Source organism: Struthio camelus, chromosome 5 (genome assembly GCF_040807025.1).
Source record: "Struthio camelus isolate bStrCam1 chromosome 5, bStrCam1.hap1, whole genome shotgun sequence".
Lineage (NCBI taxonomy): Eukaryota > Metazoa > Chordata > Aves > Struthioniformes > Struthionidae > Struthio > Struthio camelus.
Genome location: NC_090946.1, coordinates 76,160,477 through 76,183,358, shown reverse-complemented (window position 1 = coordinate 76,183,358; position 22,882 = coordinate 76,160,477). Strand labels below are relative to the sequence as shown.

The following is a 22,882-nucleotide window of genomic DNA, read 5'->3' as shown; positions in this document are numbered from 1 at the left end:
ACTGTACCTGGTCCTAGCTCAGCTCTGTGAGGTGAGGGGAGACTTCTGGTTCACCTGTTCCATCTGCAAGGAACGACCAACAACCCAGCCTCTACAATAAAACAAAAACACTTGTCCAAACGATTTTTACCTTCCCTCTTCAACAGGGAATTGTATGTAGCTGTCACATCTAATTTTGCAGATGTTCTCTTTGGCCACGAAGCTTGAAAGCCTTCCACCTCCGGTCATCCAGGATGAAATCCAGCCAGCACATATAGAAACATCTTTGTGATGGGACAGTGTAGGAACAGCAGCCTGATTCCTCTATTGGTGTTAGGATATCACTAATACTTTCTATAGCTCTTGAAGACCTTATTAATAGCAAACAGGACTAAAAGGTACTGTACTCTCACAGAATAAGGTTTAATAGAGTTATAACCTGGGTCTATTTACCATAAATCCATCTCTCCTGTATGGAAGCCTAGTGGGCCAGTAATGAATAGTTTTATACCGTGTTATTTTCCTATGATTTCCATTTCAGTCATTGCAACTTGGAATTGGCTCAAATTATTTGACTCTCCATTGATGCTCGGGTCGAGGCTAAATAGAAGCCTTCTTTTCTTTCAACCTATGGCTTTTCTGAAGGAATTGACTGTTAAGACATGATAGACATTTATTCAATTGCTTTCTGAGCAAATCCTAAGCCATACAACAGCATAGAGGTCAAGAAGAGAAAATCTTTGGGCTTTACTGACATTTCAGAATGTTATCATTAGATGAGAGACCTTGAGACATTTGCATGTAAGTTAATGGTTGTTCTGCTTTCATGTATAATGACCTATTTCTTACAGGAGAGCTAGTATCTATAAATTTTTCATTCGCTGCCTAGCAGATTTCAGTAAAAACTAAGAAGTTTGATTTCAGGGTGTATGTTTCATATATCAGATTATTACTGTAGATATTTTTTTAATTGCTTTAAAAGACTATACACAGAGAAGGCTCTGGGTCCTTTTTCCTCTCTCACAAAGCCCCAGATTTTGCTGGGTGAGTGATACTGTTTAAGTATATAACTGCTTCTTAGCTTTTGCATGCTTTTACCTGTGCTTACTCCTAGATGAATAACCCAGAAACCTGTACCTTTAAACATAAAAGTGAATTCCATCTTATGTTTGAGCCACTGTTACTACACAAGATAGAGGCCATGTGCTTGTATTACATGTATCATCCTAGTTGTCAAAGGAGGGCTCTAATGTTTAAGTGATTTAAGATCATGGATCACAGGTCGCTTGCTTCCCCTTAAGCACTAATAATAAATACACTCGTGCTTTTAGTGTCATTGTTAATTCCTTATTTGTGAACATTTAAAGACAGGCTGAAGTGTTTTGAAGACAGCATTTGCAGATGAACCATTTCCAAGGAGCACAGTGAAGCCTTAACTCTGTGTTTAATGCACCATCTCTTCAGTATGGGAGAACAAGACTTCTTCCACACATACTGAGGACAACAGACTGGGGCCTTAAACCAAAGCTTTGCTTAGGACAGCTTGCTTGCACAAGCCAGCATGAACTAGAACTTCATTAAATCTTCTCTATGCCAACTTCCACTTTGCTTCCACTGCACATCTAAAACAGGACCTATCCTTCTCAGTTTTAGGCAAGCTCTGCTCTTTTGGAGGACTAAACACTGAATCTGTCATTCAAGGATAGATACTTGAACTTTGAAGCAGCAAAACTACGCAGTAATTCCAATCAAGCTTATATCAAAATTTATATTTTAATTTCAATCATATGGATTTAAAATCTTTAGTTATGCACATGTGTTTATTTTTTACTACGTCAAGTTGTTAGGATTGTTCATCACCACAGGAACCTACAGTAACACTCAAATAAGAAACCTCGTTCTTTGTTAGCACATGAACCTTCTTGTCCTTTGAATTTTGCTTTCAAAACAAAGCCATTTCAAAATGCTGAATGACTGAAAGAAATGTACTCTATTTGTGGCATATGATGTTGTAAAACACATTCCAGTGTGATAATGCAGATATACTTGGAACAGCAGAGGATGTAATAATGTATGTTTGGAAGAAAAACATCTCTGGATGATGGAAACTGTCAAAGTTTAGAAATTCACCACTAATTGTCATCTGTCATCAGCACGTGCCTTTTGCTGGATAATAAGAAGCTTATTGAAAGGTTCATAAAAATTAAGGAGAATGGGAAATAATGTGACACAAAGATATCCAGACTACTGACTGGTCAGAATCTCACTACTGCAGCTTTTAAAACTAGACTGGAAGGAACAGCTAGGGCCATGTCCAGGCTGTCAGATGGAAGCACTGCACAGAAGCTAGTGAAGGCCTGAGGCAGTAATTGCCTATTCCAACATATATGTTGGAGCACTATCTGGATTTAGCAGCTCAGCTGCAGGTGCAGTGTAGTCCCATTAGCCCCACTGCATTTAAGATAATAAATCTGACGTAAGTCTGTATATTTTGGAGGCCCCTATAGCGTCCTCTCCTCCAGTTGCTGCTCTACGGTTAGTACAGACGGAGAGAGCTCAGTCAGTCTGTGCACCCCACAACGGACATTTCCTCATCATTCTTGGGAACTACTGTATTGTGGCCTGCAGACTAATCACAGATACCGCCATTCTTCCCTCTCTCTTCTGCGGCACGGTTTAACATCTCATGACCAAGAGATGGAATATTTTTCAGGGCAGAAAGGGTATCGGGCCACAAAGAAAAGGCATCAGGCCCTACTAAGATATTGACCTCTCAGCTCCCAAGCAGCTTATTGAAATACCTCCGTGTCTTCATTGTGACTGTTACGTTACACATCCACCAGGCAAAAAATACCAGAATGGCGTGCCAGATGATTTACTCAATATTCAGTGTATATGCAGAAGGTCCTACAACTCCTTCTTTGTGCCGTACAGGGCTTGAAAGGGTAATGAAAGAACTAACACAACAGGAACAATCCACTCTACGTGACTAGTCTCTGGGACTGCAGCACTGTTCCTATCATTTGTTAGCTCAGCTTTGCACCATTTTCTCATTTGTTTTGGTGAAGCATATCATAACACCTTCCAGAGTGGAGGTAAGGGTAGGAAGGCTGCCTGGCCACCAGAAAACCTTCCACTCTTTCCCAAAAACAAATCTTCGCTTTGGCTAAGACCCGGCGGCTGAAAGCACGCTGCCAGCTCCTTACACATGTACAGACTCAATGACGCTCAATGCAGGCACTACAGGCCGCTGGTGCTGACTTGCAGACTTGCAGGCTGTAGGGGATACAAAATACCAAAATATTCAAACCGGTGCCCAAGTTCTTATGTTTATCTTGTCTCTGGTCTTCTATAACACTGGCTTGGGAAATTCAATTATATGCAACTGTTAATGTCCTGATCCAGAGGTTACTGAAATTCTTCCACTGGTTTAAACAGGTTTTGGATCCAGGCCTAAGATTTGGCAAGTCTTTACCAAGGGAAACCTGATAAAAATTCACAGATTTAACAGACATATTAATTATCTAGCTAAGCAGCCACTACTACCTTACAGACCAGAGAACACTGCTTAATATCAACCAATGATTATAGCTCTAACTGCATTTTTATAATCCATAAAACCGGACTTGCAGAAACTATGGAAGGAAATTTCAGTAATTAAAGCAAAAGTTCTTCTAATTAACTGCAAAGCATCATTAAATCTAATGAAACTGTAGAAGAATAATACAGGATTCTGGCTTAATTGCAAGAAAATAAATATAAATACAAACAAAATTTGAATTTTCACATGTTTTTTGGTTTACGCAATAGGATCAAATGCATTTACAGTAATTAACAGCAACAAAACTTATTTTTAACACTGTATGGATCACCGTTTGGAAGTTAGGATATTAGTGTTAAAGAAATTAACATATTAAAGAATGTGGCATATTGAGGCAGAAGAATCCAAGAAATACAAATCCTTATCAATTACAATAGTCACATTTGGGATAGTTAACCAAATTTCACAGCAGGTGATTAATGTGATAACTCTTGTTGCACAAGCATGACGTAAGTCAAAATTTTTCAGTGCAGAATTTTTATCATGGCATATGTGAACAAGGTGCATCATCACATACCATGCAATAGATGAAGAAGAAGCAAGACCTTCAAAGCTCTGTAAGTGCGGTATGCTGTAAGACACTATTCTGCCATTACACTTCCTTGCCCTCCCTGGGACAATTGCCTTTAAAGCTCTTGGGAGAAAAATCTTCATGAAAAGCTTGAAGGCCTAATTCCAGTCAACGTATATTATCTCCAGAGAAGTCAAAAGAGCATAACAATGTTTACTGAACAAAGATTTAGGCCGTAAATTACACTGCTGTATTTTACTTACGGTCAAGGTATTACAGCTGGCATTGCTCCCATCTGACTTCAGCCCTCTGAAGTTTCCAATCAAAGGCTATACAGACTTACTGTACATACCACGGAAAAAGATAGACCTAAAGGACAATTCAGCTGGTCTGCCTTAGCATAGGACACATCACTCTTTGAAGGTGACCTCGCTCTTGAAGGAACCCAAGTGACCAGTCCTTTCTGGGGGCTAGTTAGGCAGGATTTCCATCCAGAACGGCTACCACCAGGACCGCTTTTTTGTATCTCCCTACTAAAAAACTTAAGTTCTAGCTGAGAGAATTTAGCTCAAGGAGGCCAATCTCTACTGCCATTAAATCCTATACTAATCGTGCTGATGGATAAATGGATGGCCTGTGCATCAGCAGAAGGTATGAGCCAATCAAACTCATGCAATTGTAACTCACAGGTGCCAACACTTTTCAGACTAATACTGATGTAGGTTAGATACTAAATGATAACCTAGGATTAATCTGAAGATCAATTTCTAATTGATGTCAATGGTTAAATGCATTAAGAGTATTTAGTATTTTAGTAAAGTAAGACTGGAAAGCATACAACGTTGACCATAATGAAAAATATAAGCATATTTCCAAAATGGTAAAATAGTCCTTTTTTAAAAAATCCAAATTTAAACCCAAATGCAACCATAATAATAGAGTAGCATGCAGTTAAGAAGTTTTTAGCAAGTTATTTGCTTTTGTACAGTTCCTGTTTCTAAGAAAGCATACAATGTGTACAGACTCTTGCTGTCTACATTGTTATCTCATGTACTCATACCTTCTCTGTGTCAATTCCTTTAGACATGGACCAGGTTGAGACAATATAATCCATGACTCGTTCACTAAGGCCTTTTGGGACTTGATACAATTTTAGGAAATCCCGCACATTGTTCAGCATCTCATGGTATCGGTTGGTGTTGGCATACATTTGCTGGAAAATGGTGGTGACGTTTCCAAAAATAGTTGCATAAAGAAGAGCTGAAAAAAATGAAAGGTAATTAAAAATAAATACATACGCTGTAGTAAAATGCTACTCATGATTCAAGAATAACGTCAAAGAAAGTGACATACAGTTACAAACTACTTCAAATGCATAGGTGTAAATTGAAAATTTCTAGTTATACACACACACATACATGCATGTGTACAGCGTGATTTGTTGAATTTACCCATATAATTCATATAGTCACTCAAGGTGCATTAATTTACAAAATCATTCATACAGAGAATGTCCATGCACAGAGTTATTCAAAAATAGCCACTATGGATTAACCTTTTATGATACATTAATTCAAACTAATTTTTTAGCGTAGCTGTAACCTACCACTAAACCTTGAAGGCACTATCCAAGGAATCATACAGATTTCATGTAAGGATCAGCTCAATAAACTCGTGCTATGAATAGAGAATGGGTCAGTCCCAAAGAAGAGATGGATTGGAGGAGAAACGAGCCTGGGCAGTCTAGCAAGAAGATATCTAATTTAAATGGGGCCCTGCAAGAGTGGCCAAGGTATACACAATATAGATCAAGTGCTGTCTTTCACAATCCTATTTTACAGTCAGCCACAGCTGCAGACTTGGCTATGTCGTATCAACTCTAGGTACCAGTTGCTAATGATTTCAAAGAGAGAAAAGGGGATGAGCAGTGCAATGCCCCAAATTTATTGCATTGCTTTGGGCATACCCCAGGGCAGGAGGAGGACACAGCAGAGTAGGAAGCACTAGCCCAGACACACTCCTGCAGTTACCTTCTCTTCTGGTTTGATTCTCCCCTTTCCAAGCACGCCACCGTGACTGTCAACCTCAGGCAATCAACTTTTGCAACACCAAAGAAGCACATTCCATATTTCAGAAAATCACACTTTTTCAGTAAGCCTTTCCAACTGAAAAGGGCATCCAATTCAGTATACTATTACGTGTGATACAGCGAAAAGCTATTTGATGGAGAACAACTAATTTCTCAAGCCTAAATTCAGTAAAGCATTTAAGCAAAAGCATAAATGTATACCTGTGCTAGTGCTTTCTTGAATAGTGGTGGATTGAAAGGTGTTCTTAAGTTAAGCAAGTTTAAGGTGCCATACTGAGTCACAATCTAACTACCCTTGCAAGAAAGCCCAAAATGACATTCTTCCACTAGGCATTACAGATTCTGCAGAAAAGAAAACTATTCTGATTTCTCATAACACCAGTGCGCTGCACTTTACTTCTGCTCTTGACGTTATCAAATACACAGAAACGTGCCTGTCATTTTTAGTAATCTTTGCTTGGAGGTACTGTATAGGAGAGTGCAGCTATGCATTTCCATACTGCTTTTTTTAAAAAACAGCCGCAGCCTACAAATGGCAAACAATAACCCATTGTGAAAGGATAAATGCCTTCCATCTCAATGCATAATGTCTTCCCTCTACACCACACACTTCTCCCTCATTCCAGAAAACTGACTTTGTTTCATACTCATTTACTATCATCTATCACCCTTATCTGAGAGGTGGCACTTCTAAAGAAATACAGTGTTGTCTTAAAACCTAAATAATTGAAAAATTGTACTTCCATTTCTCATTATGCCTTTTACTATGTCAATGTAAAAATGAGAAGTTGAAGTTCATCAGAAACAGGATGTTCATTTCATCAAAGACTGGGCTTTCTGAATCCCAGCAGACAAGATTGTATCAAACAAGGTCACACAGTGGGTAGCGCAGATGAACACAAGGTTTCAATTTTAGAAAGCTTAGTAATGTTCTACATGTTGTCCAGAAATAAAACTCTGTGCAAACAGAGGTTTTTTTCCCCTTGATTTACTGATCGTTGTATCATGTCTCCTAGCTACTATTAAAAGGTTTTCTATATCTCTGTGCCCACTGAGATATATATCAACACTATAAAGATTATAGAAGCATGTAGATTTTAAAAAAGTCTAGATGGATGAATGTCACCTGACTTTTTGTTTGTTTGTTTTCTCTGCTCCTCTGGACTTTTGATGTTGGTCAAACCTGATGAATTGTCACTTCTTGTAAATGCAACATCCCTCATTGCTCTCAAGAACATTTGCCAATTTATCATGAACTTAGTTTATCAGATATGTGAGTGCAGACTGTTTCCCGTCTTGCTTTCTGATGTCAAATACACCTGAAGCTGATTGTGACCAACTATAAATGTAAAGAAAAATCGTAAAAATCGCAACTGTTCCAGCAACCCTGCCCTGCAGCATTTCTGCACCAATAAAATCTGTGCAAACCTATAACTACATCTACACTGCGTAGGCAATTGCAATGCATGCAATTCAACTGCAAACCTGCGCAGAAGATACAGAGGCTGACGGAAAATTGTGACATAATACCCTGTTAGATAGGAAAGAAGAGATTCAACTCTCACACCTGCCAGGTTGGAAAAAGCTAAGAATGTCATGGTGAAAATAGCTTGTCTGAAGCAACTGGTATTTATTTCCTCCTCTGCAAAATACGACTCTTTGGCAGAGACAATTTGTAGAAAATATGCAGCCAGCAGGGAAACTCTGTCCCCGGTTATACATCTCTTAAGAGATGGACTTGGAAAGTTGCACTGAAAAAGAAAATGTCTGTTCAAGAAATTAAGGATAGAATAAATCATTGGAACAAGCCTGCAAAATTGCTGGAAACATTACCCAATAGTACCTCGCTAAACCAGAATTCATTAGCCTACAGGCCATAGAGTCTGCACAGGCAAAAATGGCATTAGCCTTTGTTTGAAATCAAAGTTTTCCTTCGACTCATATTTTAAATGATAAAGATACATGGCTGAGCTCATCTAAATACTCCATTTCTCTTACAGCTTCATGCAGTGTGGGCCTCTGGCAAACATCTCAAGGGAACCTACTTAGATGTCAGCAGCTTTGAAGCTGTGCCTCAAGGACTCTCCTTGCTTGTGGATCTTCCCTACTTCAGCGCTGGCCACTAGTGGGCCTGGTTAGCTGGGTTTCAAGGGGGAGCACATTTTTCATAATTTGGCACAGAAAAATCCACCTCTTTCTGGAAATGAGCTCCCCATCTCTGTTTTCTATATGATACCTAGCAAAGAGGGTCATTTGAAAAAGCTAGTGTTTATTGCTCGGCAGGTCCTGGTATGCAACCCAGTAAGTTTCTGCTGATAAAGAAATCATTTGCATCACATTTGTTAAACATGTTGTGACACTGTCTTCTACAGGGAAGAGTCTGCTTGGGAGGGTTTAATGCCAAGAGGTTTAATTTATCTTAAAAATACAAGTTACCTGGCTTTGCTCTTCCCTGCCCAATACCAGGCTGGCGTGATTTCATCAACAGAAAATACAAAGGAAGTTGGACTGGAGTAAGTATCTAGACAGATGACCTGGTCAGCTCCTTAGCTGGCATAAACGATACTATAATAAATAACACAACACCACTTAGGGTATTTTGCTTTTGTTGTATTTGAATTATTTTTGGCGGGGGAAACTGGCAGCAAAAATCATTTGCAAAAGGTTTTGAAAGATGTAAAATACTGTGCCTCTCCTGACAGTAAGACAATTTAAACAATCTATGAAGAAACCTCTGAAAATATACATGCACCTGAGGATTTCAGTTTGGTCTCTCCTTTTACAAGAAGTTCAGGGCAAAGGGAGAGATTGTGCTACATGCACTGAAGGGGAGATTACTTTATCCAATTTCTTGATTTGACTAGTTAGGTCAGACGGCATTTATTCATCTTCTCTTCAATGATTCTCTATCTCTTCAGATTTCTTCTGCTATGTACCTAAAGCCATACAATGCTCACTTTTTATTTGCGCTGTGTATGTAAATCTTGAGTGGTCTTCACTAGATTTTATACAGATCAACTTAAAATAATGATGCAGAAATATTTTTTCACAGCCCTGAACATGAGGTAGGTCATTCAACTATTATTTGAATTTCTTTTTTTACTTTTCAGTGTTGAACAGTCTCCTCCAAATTACATACAGGGATTTAAGCCCTATATACATGTATATATATAAAATGTATATTGCTGCATTTGTACATATATATTTTTGAATGATTTAGTAATCATGTTACATAAATCTTTATGTCTGCTTAAAAACAAGCAATTTTCTTACAAAATATGACTCAGAATTACCTAAATTACCCAAATATTTTCTATTATTACTTTCCTCCCTACCTTAATACATCTGATTATACCACAAAACGTTTGCAGGCCCTATTCGGTGCAACACCTTGGCGTACAGTTCAGTCTCCATTTCCCAAATGCGATCGCCTCACTGAAGTGCAGCAGCGATAGGCTGCCACTGCTACAGTAAACAGCTTTCCCCAAACCCATCAGCATCACTGCAGAAACCCCCCACTGCCACAGTGTAAGATCATTAGCGGAGGGCTACATGTACCCTAGCAGCCCGCACCGGTCAGTCACGTAGAACATTCCAGAAGGAAGGCGAGTCTGCACGGCCGTCTGCCAACAGGGCATCTGCATTACAGTTAGGGATCGAACCGGACCCCTAAGAGCGGGGGTCTAGACAACTTTAACCCATCGCTTGTCTGCGGTCCCAAAGTGGGACAGGGATAAAAGGGGCACACGCGAGCCCAGCAGCGGCTTTTGCGGTGGCGGCGGAGAGAAGAAGAGAGCTGAACACACTGAAGAAGCAGCGGCGGCGGGGAAGCAGCAGCCTCGGCGGCCTTTTCCAAGGCTCCAGGACACCAGGCAGCCTTGTCCAAGGCTCCCCCCGCCCCACCGAGGGAAGCTCTTCGCCCCGGCAGGCTGCGGGCAGCCAGCGCCGCCGTGCCCCCTGATCCAGGACGCCGGGTCAGGCAGCTGGAGATCCCCCCACCGCTACTGACACCGGCGGACTCGGCTGCGGCCTGCTGGCCTTCAGAGCGCGCATGGCGGTGGCACGTTGCGCCCGGTGCGGCCGGCTCAGTAATCCCCGGGCTTGAAGCAGCAACAACCCCCCCCCGCACCCCCGCCGTGGCTTGCTTGTCCCTTCCTCCTCCTCCTCCTCTTCCTCCTTCCCCCACCCCGCATCTTCCAGTGTAACCACCAGGTACCTTCACCTCACTGGTTTGTGTTTGTCACGACTGTCATTGTTCCTGTCCTGTGTTGTGTGGGGAGTTCAATGTGTGGTTACTGACTGATTAACGGGGTGTTGTTACTATTGTTGTTGTTATCACTAGCTTTTAATTGTTATTGTTACCAGTGATACATATTAAACTTTGTTATCTGTTTCTGGCCGTTAATTGCGAACTCCTTCATAAGCCACAGGGACACCTGTACCGCCGCCCGAACCTTTCCTGCAGCGTGGAGCGCCGAGGGGACCGGAGCGTGAGGGTGCTCTGCGGTCGGCTCTGCCGCCCCTCCAGGGCCTCCCGTGACAGGTATCAGCATCAGACCCTACCAGCTTTCAAATTTTACTTCCCAAAATGCCCAGTCCAAAGCAAAAAAATCCCTTTCTGTCACACCTGCAGCCAAATCACTGTAATATCCAAGTGCCACACAATCCGACATATTAATCCCCCCAGAAGCCCTCCCAAAGCACGCTTACCTCCACATGACAGAGGAGAAGCTAATGGCCAAAGGCCTAGCTTCAGCAGCAAATTTCAGCTCTGAACTTCTCCCTGCAATCATCTGAACTGCTAAAAACAGGAGGGACCTCAGTGTTTTGTTGGATCTGAGTCAGAAGGATGAGTACATGAGGGTCCGAGTTCTTACACTTCCCACTTTGCCTAAGCGGATTTGCCTTCACGCAGAAAATTCAAAGCATCCAGAATGTGCCAGGTTTAGCAGGCACACATTGGTCAGCCTGGATCCATCCACCCATGGCTCACACACTCCGTATACAGGGCCTGCATCCGGGCGCATGTCCCATACTGCCCACAAAGCCCGCGGGAGCCCTTTGTGCACCCCGATACCTCGCGCCGCACAGCTCCTCCTCAGCTCCAGGTGACATTCACCCCTCTTCTCCTGATGCAACACCCTCTGTATGCTCTTGTAACACAAACATTAAATTAAGAGGATAATGATAATAATGATAGATCTGTACAATCCCTGTTCACTCTGATGGCATATTTGTCTGGTGAGTACTAAAAAGTAATGCAATTAAGAGATCATCATCAGTAAACTGCAGGAATTCACACTCACTATTCTTCCCTTTATAGGGGATATTGTTGGCATAACAGAGTGGAACAGCTGCTTTGGATGCAATTAGGCATTTTGCATACTTTATGCATAAATCCTTACAAAAATAAGGGCACTTATTCATTGCACTTGTTCAGTCACTGATTTTTAAATGGTGAAACTGGGAGCATTTTTTTTTCCATAAGAGCACTCAAATAATGGAAAATATTTACTTTACAGCTCCAGTGCCCCTCCACCATGGAAATGTGATGCAGCCGACTAGCTAGAGTTTTTGCACACAGTCGCAATCCAAGACTAGCTCAGTTGGTATTGCAAGACACTACACCATGCTTTACTAGACAGTCCATAACTATTAGTGTGTTTGGCTTCCAGTCATGATGAAGTGATGGACGTGGGCTGAAGATGACTAAGGTTACTCAGCAGCATAGACAAAATACCACACATTTTCACCCTGAGGATGCAGAGCCAAGGGCTGCCTGGCTCTGACAACATATATGCCTAAGAAGCTTGAAATCACAGTATGCACACAAACACAATTTTACCTGCTCAACATCCACTGCCATGGCCACCCCATGTTATATGATTATTTTGTTTGTTCACCTGAAAAATGGGGCTAGCCAGAAGAGATATACGCTTGCACTAGTTCAGTGGTCTCCTGTTGGCATTTCGATGCAATTTCCCGCATTTTCTTTCCTCTGAAAAGCCTTAAGTGTCCTGGGTCTGCTGAGGTCTGCTTATCCCTCATCATCTTATTCAAGGGTGGTGAGCACCACATGGGAAGGCACGGCTTCAAAGGAGAAAGAGCTGCCACTATATCGTAACATGCAGCAGGGCAAATACCACTACCCTGTGTTAATCAAGTGGCAAAACCTTGCCTTCCCTGGCAAATCCACAACTCGCCGTGAAGGGCCTTAATTTTGGAGACGTTTTCCCTAAGAGTCCTGAAGGCCTATGGCTAGGGGTTTTTCTCTGTATTTCGCATCCACTGGAAGGTGGGTCTAGTGAAATGCAGCCTTTCAGGGAGGACTGGGTTGGTATTAGGGCTCTGTCCATTCCTGGAAGGACACATGTACACATTTATTCTTGCTTCCTAACACAATGCAAAGAGGTGCCACATATAAATGCAAATACAAAGGTAATATTTAAGTTTGAAATAAAAAGAGTATAATGTAAACACAGAAAATAATTAATTAGTAAAAGGAGCAACCAAATCATTTCCTATGCTAATGCTTCTGCATCATTCTTGTCTCTCCAGAAAGGTGTCACCTCCTTACCAAATGCCATACGTAACATTTGACACGCTGCATAAAGTCCTGTGCCATGGTACATGGTAATTGCAATGCAATTGCTTCACTGAAGGAATTACAGTGAGTGGAGAAAGAAAGCAGAAAAGCAGAAGATGGCCAGATTTCATGGGAATTATGTTCACCATGAATGCCAGCAACTCCTTGTCTCTAGCACTTTGCTCCCTTTCTTATTTTTTTTCTCCATTTTGAATATTACTCCTTATGTTGCCTCATTTCCATGCAAATTTCTCCTGTATTTCAAAAAAGTCTTGGCTGTGTCTGTCAAACAACCATCTATCCGTCATACACATCTTTCTCATTCCTTTCTCCATCAAAGAAAGAAAAAACTGCTTTTCCAGAACGCTCAGGCTTTGGTGTTCTTATTGGTCAGTGCTGACATCTGTGGATCAAAACCGTACCACGTTCCCTCCTCTGTGCGCATCACTGTGTCAAAAACATCAGCTGTAACAAGCACAAGATGCAAAGGATCTCCAGCACTGGTGCATGGAAGCATGGAAACCAACAGTGGCTCAAAAGCGATCATTTACCAAAAAAAGTTATCTCAGTAAAGTTGACAGATGTCACTTTTACGGTATGAAACAGCTTGACAGCCTGTTCCTGGATTTGGGCTGTGTCTTTTTTTCTCTCCCTCCTGCTTTTCTTTTCTTTAATATTTTTAAAGGAATTTTTCAGTGGGACATCAAGTTCTTGTCACATTAAGATGAAGCCAGGATAGCAATGTTGCTCAAGGCAGGATACCAAAACAGCACTTGCATCCTGTGGAACACCACCTAAATTTTGTATCTTGTTAAAATATAATAGGAATTTTGTAAACACATCTTCAAAATATTGGACATGTACTGGAAGATGCTTCTAGCTCTCTGCTCCTGGGATATTATTTTCTACCTATGCCAATGGAAATTTTTCACTGTAAACATCTGCATGTGTTGGTGTGTTTTAGATACACACAAATATAGGTATACATAAATATATGTACACGCACATACATCTATACGGGACTGTGAACGTGAACATACAGTACGAATGGAATCAGATTTTCTGCAGTTCCTAATTTTCCTTTCACATGTCTAATTTGCTCTTTCTCTCTAGTGTACAGTCCAAGTTTGCTTATTCGTTTAATTAAATATTCAATTTTATCTCCATAGAATTAATGAGAATGGATTTCGGACAATTAGACAAATGATTCCCACCACAAAACGCAGGACATGTATGTCCTTGAGAGATACGAAAAACACAAATGTTAGCGTAACAGTGCACCAGTTATAAAATATCTACCTGAAAATATTAGTGAGATAGAGTGGAGTTAAAACAATGTTGCTTTCATTTTGTAAAACTGACCTCTGCGTGATAATCGATTTTGTTTGTAACTACTAGGGCATTTTTAGAAGGAAGAAAATAATATACTTAATAAAACTGTTAAAATTTAAACCCTCAGATTTGGAGACAACCTTCATATCCCCCTATTTTCAGAATAATTCTGTTTCACAAGATAACCACAAGACTGGCTTCATGGAATTGAACAGTAATGTCTCCTACTCACCTAAACCATCTGTAAAAACAGCTTCTGTCTAACAGTCCTGCAAATTTAGCCTCTGCTCTGGACAGAGCTGAGCAAAATTTGGTATTCCAAGTTTTCTGTGGTGATTCCAAAATTCTATCTCAAATTAAATTTGCTGTCTCTGAAGTGTTTGCACAAAAAGTAAAGAGAAAAACAGTTCATAAAAAGTTGATACAATTTATCTCAGGGTTTTATAAAACTAAAAGAATTTGTAGCAAAACATTTTTCTTCTGTTTTTTTGACTGCATGAAATCTGAGCAATGGAAGAAAATGTCATTTTTAATCTAATAAGTGCGTTTACAGCAAAAGAAAAACAGAATGTTTGTTACCTGCACACAAGCCCCAGATTTATAATATTCAAGACTGATTCAAAGTGTCTTTCAGGAAGGTCCATGAAATGCAGACCCTGAGTTCCTAGCCCACTGCTCACCATCAGGGCCAACCTGAACCCCTTTCTGTCTAATTTATTGGCACCAGGTTTTAGCAAAGCATTTGTGCATGGGATTGACGTGACGCCTGCTCTTCACTTCCGTTAAAGTAACGCTTATATAGATGGCTGAACAGGGTTGGACTTCAGCATGTTTAGCACTTGCTAAAATGGTGCAGTTTTTGTCTAAAAATTTCACATACTCATTTTGAGACTTTAAAGGGGGATTTACTTTACTCTGCATTGATTATACACTTAGGGAACCTGTCTTTCATCGTGCTACTGGCTTAGCTCTGATGGATGTTGAACTGTTACTGGGCCTGACGGCTTTTTCCACCGTTATCTTGTAAAAAAGAGTCGCGTAAAACAGCTGATAGACAAGTGAAACCTAACTGCAAAAAAGAGCACGTATTCCACACGTATAGTCTACGCAATCGTGTCTGCTACTTTGCACTGCATCCTTCCACAGGAGGAAAAAAATTAAAGTTGGTTTCTTCATTTAGCACTGAGTGTTAACAAATTAACCTTTCATGTATTCAGAGTACATTCACCTGCTGAGTCCTAAACCAGCAGTGGGCAGAGCTGTCAGCCCTAGGAAAGCCCCCTGCGTGGCATTGGTAACATTCACCCCCTCTCCAAAGCCACTTCTCACCAGTGGAGAAGGGGTTATGAGGAGAGGCGTCAGTGTGAACGTGCTCAGCAGGAGGGGAAGGGCTTTGCCACAGTTCATTTTCTCCACAGTGCCAGTCACAATCCCAGTTTGGGGTAGTTTTTAGGACACCTGAGAGCACATCTGCAGCCGAGGAAGCTGCTTTCCACATTCTTCTTTGCAAGTGTCACAATCTCTTCTGCTGAAGAACAAAGGCACGGTAAGATGGTGGGCAATATCCCAAATACATTTTCGTATTTTCTATCGGAAGATCATAAAACCTGATAGCAAAAGGTATGTAAGAGCTGGACATAGCACAATAAATTACTTTCAGACAAAACAGAAGTTGTCTCAATACTGCCTCACAGCACCCGGCCTCCACCTCTTTCCACCAGCCCTTCCGCTCTCCAGCGCTCCCTTCTCCATACCACCAAGAACACTGACAATGCTGGAAATAATTTTAGCCATTCTTGTTGCCCTGCTGCAAGGGTTTTGAGAACATTCAGCAGAATAACAAAAGATTGCATAACCTCTGATGGCTAATTAAAACAAACAAAAAAAGCCCGGCTCTTCACTTCTGCCTCTGTGCACGCACTGGCAACCTCCACATGACTATGTGAGACGGGAAAAGCATCTTCTCTTTCCTCGCAGCAGCTCTTGGAGCTCTCCTCCCCCATTTCCAATTCCTTCGGATCAGCACTTGTTTCTATCCAATTACCTCCCCACTTTCTTACTCACTATTCCAGGAAGGAGATGCTGGAATTAGATTTGTTTCATTTCCATTCCTACATTAACACTAATTTCACTGAAGTCAATGAAATTATACTGATGTCTGGAGAGTATCAGAGGAGAATAATTGAGTGTATTTTACCACTTTCCTTTGACTTTTTTGTAGTTGCTTCATAGCATTTTCAAACGTCCTGTTTCACTAAAGTCCATTTATTCCTCTCCTGGATCCTGTGATAAAGTTATTCACTTTGGGACAAGACCATTCCTGCTACGAAGCCCCAGAGGCTATGTGAAAGATGCTTGGGATGCACGTGGCCCACTGAGCTGCCTACAGCAAAAGAAGCAACACTCAGCATCCGATCAACTGCCCATGTAGGCCAAAATCCTTCCTCCGACTGCAGCCACTTATGGGTACTTTATGGTAAGAGTACAAGAAATAGGCCTTATAGAATATCCTGCCCTTAGCCATTACCTCCAGATTTCCAGGAACCCAGAGTTCAGGGACTTTCTAAGCCACACCCTGCACGCAGACCATTGTATTTATTACTTACCACCTAGAACTCTGCACTGATAATGTCTAATTCCTTCCAAAAATCCATTTCTGCTTTTGTTCTCCACAACATTATCTGACAAAGTATTTCCCTGGGCTATTCTGCAAGGCCTGCTGTCCAAGCCCCTCACATCGGCCACCCCCAGCTCCCCTTGCGGGGAACAGTGAGCAATCGCTCCTCCTCACCTTCTGTGCATCGCTCCTGATTTTTGTAAGCCTTCCTTCAGTGTTTTTTCTCTATCGTGAAGAGCCCTCACCTATTTGATCTTTCCTTCTGAGGAAGTCATTGCATACTTCACTCTCGTCACCTTTCCAGATACCTTTTTTAAACCTACAAAATCTTGTAGAACAGTGCAGTGTGGTGCAATGATGGTTTCTGCTTTCGTTTCAATTACTAGCCTAGAAATCCCATTTGCCTTTTTGATTGGTATTGAATATTGCACTGATATTTTCATGGAACAATCAGATTTCTTTCCTGAGTGGTAACTGCTAAATTAGAACCAGTTATTTTATAGGTGTAGCCCACTATTTTTTGCCTTCATGTATTAATTTGCAGGTACTGATGCTGAATTTCATCTGTCCTTTCACAACTGCTTCTACAGTGAGGCTGATATATCAAACCAGCAACCCTGATTTCAGGATTATGCAGAAAAAGGACCTGCAGAACAAAGCAAAAAAAGCCTCACTTAAAAACAACCTGGAGGTAAAGAATAAAAAAAAAAAATCAGTGCAAAATTAAATCATTTCTTAAATTTTTTAGGTTTATGGCAGTATCATGGCTTAGGTCCCAATACTTGGGAAGATTTTATCTTTCTCCTATAGGCAGGATTGGCTATTTCTCAGAGTAGGGCAAATATGGTTTGGATTTTATCCAGGAATGACTAAGCCAACTCTAAACTCCAGTGAAAATATACAAGAAATTTGACAGAGTACAAACTTCAAGATATGACCTAACACTTTTAGCTGTTACAAGATCTCTCTTGAACATTAACTCTTTAGCAGCAAGAGTAAGCACTAGTATCTAAAATTTTTGTTTAACCGTCCAGTTTTGCAGTCTCGTTGCCATTCCATTATACGTGCCACTAATGAAAGACACTAAACAGCTATGGTCTTTATTCAAATCATAGTGATACTAGCTGTGAATGCAACAGGTAAATTTAAGTGATCCTAATGTCTTCATCATTTTTGTTCATATGCTGATGGCTGCATGAAATATTTATTACTTCAGGGTCTCTCCCCTGCACCCCTGCATATTTTGCCAAAACATGAAGCATTCTCAGGTACTTTCAGCTGTTATAAGGCATTAATAGCTAGGCATGTATTCCGCTAATTTCCTTTGTTAGGAGGAATAGCATTTTAAATTGTACATAGAATAGGGAATATAAGCACAATGGGGAGCTGGACAGTATTTTCAGGTTTTTTGGTCCCTCTGTGTTAATAACTTAACCCTGTTGGTGTTATTAGTACCTGCAGCTATCATTCACGTTAAATTGTCCCATTGACTACTTGTGTGAGCACGAAATTACTGTGTCTCTGGCTGGGTGAAGTCTTCAAACACAATGAATGTGAAGGTCAATAACTCATTTGTTAGCACATCTTCCCAACCCTTCGAGCCTGCTTGTTCCCAAGCCTTTGCAGTGTGCTACAATAATTTTAGACTGAACTATTAATTGTGGTTGACATTGCAAAGCTGTTTTCTTTACATTTTTTTATTCAGCTTTACAAAACCAGTCCCAATAGATTCCGTTTTATTCCCCACAGTTTGTTTGATCCAACTGCAAATATTTTCTTTAATCTTATAAGACATCCAGATTTATTATCTGTGGAGCATAGCCTCTTCATCTCCTCTACTGATGGTTTGAGAGAAACAATCTTTCAGATATTTCTCTTATTATGCAAGTATTTATTCTTGCATATATTTATTGATAAGCATAACAGTAAAAAACATTTACCTAACCTAAATAAAAACACTTTGAACAAAATTTGCAAACTAATCTGCCTTGGTTCTTAATGATATTAATCTGAACACTTTTTCCCAGAAGATGTGATCTAAAATTCACTGAGGTCAATGGAAAGTATCTGTTGAGGTCTGTGAGTTTTAGGATCAGCAATAAAGAGGTAGGTATCTTTTCCTTTGAGACTGCGTGCGTGCAGTTCAAGGCATGGCAGAAGGCCTTTGGGAAACTATTTGCATTCTTTTAGAGTCAATTCACTGTAAGTTTTCTGCAGCATAGACACTGCACATACAGAAAGATAGATATTGTAACTAAACAGATAATAAAGACGAGAAGTGTCTTTTTTCCAGTTTCTTTCTAGCATTAAAAAAAAGAACTGAAAAGGACAGAAACTGAACAAGAGAAAGAACTTTTATGTTATTTTGAAACCAACTACTTCACAAATACCAAAGACATATATAGTTGGGAAGTAAAAAAAGAAAAAAAAATCTTGCATATATTAATTCTCTTCTTCAAAATAAGTATCAATAAAAATCTATTTTTCATCACAATTAAGGTTTTGCCTAAACACTTTCAATGTTACCGGAATAAGTTTTTACTACAAATTTCTTTCATTATCTTGTAAATTCCTTCCACTTCTCCTTCCCCTCCAAGTCTCCTTTCAGCCTCTGCTGAAGTCTTCCAGAAGTGACAGAGCTCATTTTTTAATTTTGTTTAGAAGCTTAACTGCCTCCCATCTGACATTATTCTAAGCTGTTTTACCTCACTTTACTCAATGTTATTCCTAATTATTTAATGAAATTGCTAAGACATCTCCTCTGGGTAGAACTTGTTGCCATGACACCACAAGAAATGACTCCATATTTCTCCTTCCCTGGACCTTTCTGAAGAATTTATACAGAACATCTTGCTTTCATCAACTCCCCAGCTTCACACATATCCTTAAAAGGATAATTAATGATCTAATCTTTGCAGCCAGGTTTTATCGGAGTTTTATCGGTGGGCTAAAAATAGTCTTTTCATAAATAAATTTTTTCCTGGTAATACTGACCAAGATCCTCCAGCTCTAGCACTCTGCCATAGTACTCCACACCCTTGTCATACAAAGCACTGTTAGTTCAGCTGCCAAATGGCTAGGTCTTATCACAGGGAGTCATTTCATCAAAGTAACCATAATTATCAGCCTCATCAGCTTATGTCCTGTAGCTCCTGCTGTAATTTCTAGAAACGCTGAAGGCTCAGGGCTGTCGAAGGACAGAGCTCCACAAGATCACCTATCCCAACCTCCTGCATCTCTTGGGACCCCACATCTCAGCCCTGCCTGGACTTCCACAACTTTGCTTTGGTCTAAGACAAGAGGACACATGGCTTCACCTGGAAAGCACCCTGGGGGTGTTATCCCAGCTGCAACAACATGCCTATAGATGACTCACACATTCCCACAACCTATGTGTTTCTCCTCAAATTCAAACAAAACAGAGAGAGGCAAAGAACACACCTTTCTGCATCTGCAGTCATCTTCCGCTTGCCCACCGCCATCACTCATCCCGCTGAGCAAAATGGGCTGCTCCCATGGCACAACAGCTACGTGACTGCCCTAATGCCACTTCCTATTCAGGTCATATCTGTATCTAAAACATAAGAGTAGGGGCACTGCAAGGAAGAGATACTTCTGCTCCATGACTTTCCAGATAGGAAAGCACAAGGGAACAATGAGACTGCAATGATTAACCGAATAGACAACTTCCTCCCAAAAGACAGGTTTTGAATGCATCCATGAAAAAGGGAAGTTTCCAGGCATTTTTATTTTAAAGGTGGATAATGAGGTACCTTTTTGGCCACATGTAAAACTCTTCCTTCAAAACAGGAGGAACAACATGGAAGATGGTACTTATTTGAAAGTTTAGCACGTGTCTGCTACAGGCAGAGGTATCACAGGCTGCTTCAGAGGTAGGAGCTGGCTTCCTGACAGCAGAGGGCTTCTGATAGCTACACTGGCAATGCAAAGGTTATACTTGATGTGATAAAGCAAATGCAGCCGGCTAAAAACAACCACCAGTGAGGTGGCACAGGTATAATACCAGACTCGATAAATGAGCTACTGATGTCATTGAGCTCTGTTTACAATAAGCTAAATAGACTCAGAATACAATAGCTGAGAGGATATACCCCTATTGTCACACTCCTTTTTTGCGCTGCTTGCTGAGATGGGTCTTCAAAAGCACTTGACTATAACATCATGAGGCTGGTACTGATATGACTTTGGTGGAAGCTGAGCTGGGTTACAGCTGAATGCTTTTGAAAATCCCGCCCACTCTATTTAAATCACTACAAAGTGGTGTGCTCTTGAAAACATGGAGGAAGGAAGATACAGTTTACAATACCTTTGCATCCAACAAGTTGGAGTCTCTCACTAAAGGCTCAGGCGATGTCTAATTACAGCGACATGCTTTGAGCTGGTGCACCACAGAGCAGATGTTAATGGCTTGAGATATGTTAGCGGCTCTGTGACTCACTAAGAGCTTTACAGTCACAGAAGAAGGAGCGTAATGAAAGAAACTTTGGATGAACAGGACTTCCATAGGAAAGGCCTCACACTGTTTATCAGCCACGCTGTTGAGGCAGTTTCTGCGCAGTTGAATTCAAGTGATCAAATGGCAAGAGAGACTTCAAGTCTGGATGAACACAGGCTTGGTGAAGATGCCTAAAGAGAAAGCACCATTATTCACACCGGCCAGAAATGCCTACAGGTAGGTAGAAGATATTTAAAACATAGGCTCCTGGGCTGAAGCTCACTCTTTTTATCTCTGTTGGTATAGCACTTAGCACCACAAGGTCCTGGGCCCTTGACAGGGACTTTTGTGCGTTATCATGATGCGAAAAAGACAGCTACGTTTTATGCCATGGAATAATCTCAACTGAAATTTTGCAGCTTGTTTTCTGGAATGTTGGAAAAGGTGAGTCAATTATGCATCTGTCACCAGGGAGGTTTAAAAATAAACTCTTCCCAAACGATTGTTCCCACTGAAAGCAGCCCACATGATTAATGCTTGAGCCCACCCCCGTCCCCATGCACTAAGTGGCTATGGCTCTTCCACATGCCCCTGCCCTGCCCTTCTCCCACGTGGTAGTTTTCCTTCTTCCTTGGCTCTTCCCAAAAGGGTAGTGTCCTACAACTCCCCAGGCACAGCCGGTTACTGTTAAAACTTGCCCAGGTGGGTCTATGTGGGTGGGAAAGAAGGACACATCCTGGGAAAGCAGTTACAGGATACCTGTATGAAAGTACATGAACTGTTTCAGCATGGGAACGTAGGTAGGAAAACACTATCCTACAATGATTACCATCTGCACGTTTGATCACACAAATTCCATGGAGCATGTCCTTTGCAGTTAACACACGCTGATACACTAATGCAAGCTTCATTCCCTTGTTTCGGAAGTATATTTGGCACATTTAAACATATATCTAATGACTGGGTTGTAGAAAGTTCTGAAAAGCCCCACATTAATTTGAAAGCATGAAATGAAGCAAAAGCATGTTAAGTATAAACAAGTAGCATTAATGGCTTGATCTTCAGAGGCCAGGATGCTGGCTGTCATCTCCACAGTCTGTTTTAGGTTAGTTTTAGACAGTAATCATTCTGCCTACATTACACTGCTCCGGAAAATTAGGTACAATTTAGAGGACCACGGTTAGTATCTAAGGCAGTCTGAAATAAACAGCATGAATAACCCTTATAAGTGTATTTGTTCCTCTGAAAGCTGTTAGTGAAATAAAATATTAGCCATATCAACTTTTTGTTATTTATATATACCACCAGAGTTCCCTTGCTTTTTAAAAGTATGTATTTAACACTGCAGAACTAATATAAATTGGGAAGAGCCAAGCTTTTTATGCTGTGAAAATATTCATTTGTTTTCATTTTTGCATTATTATGAACCTTGCTGGGTAAAACCTGCTTTCATTGATGTTGACAACAATTTATCAACAGGGCTGGGATAAGAATTGTGGCAGAAGCTAAAGAAATCTTAACTAACCAGTCAGCAGTAATAATAAATTTGTTACTGAAGTCCTTGATGCTATTTCCATATCGCACTTTAGAGAGGTAAGGCTATTCCTAAACTTCAACCTTTTATTATTTTGGGTAGATTCACACCATATTCAAGGACTGTGCTTCATCAGCCTAATGTATTTATTTTCATTTGTGAAAGGCGTTTGCAAGT

At 40.7% G+C, this 22,882-nt stretch overlaps 1 protein-coding gene across 1 annotated transcript in view; it reads right to left on the bottom strand.

Moving 5' to 3' along the window:
- Positions 1 to 22,882, bottom strand: part of KCNH5 (potassium voltage-gated channel subfamily H member 5) — a 161,292-nt gene that overhangs the window by 48,104 nt on the left and 90,306 nt on the right. The window contains 1 exon segment of the mRNA XM_068947353.1: positions 5,152 to 5,351. Coding sequence (XP_068803454.1) covers positions 5,152 to 5,351 — 200 coding nt within the window.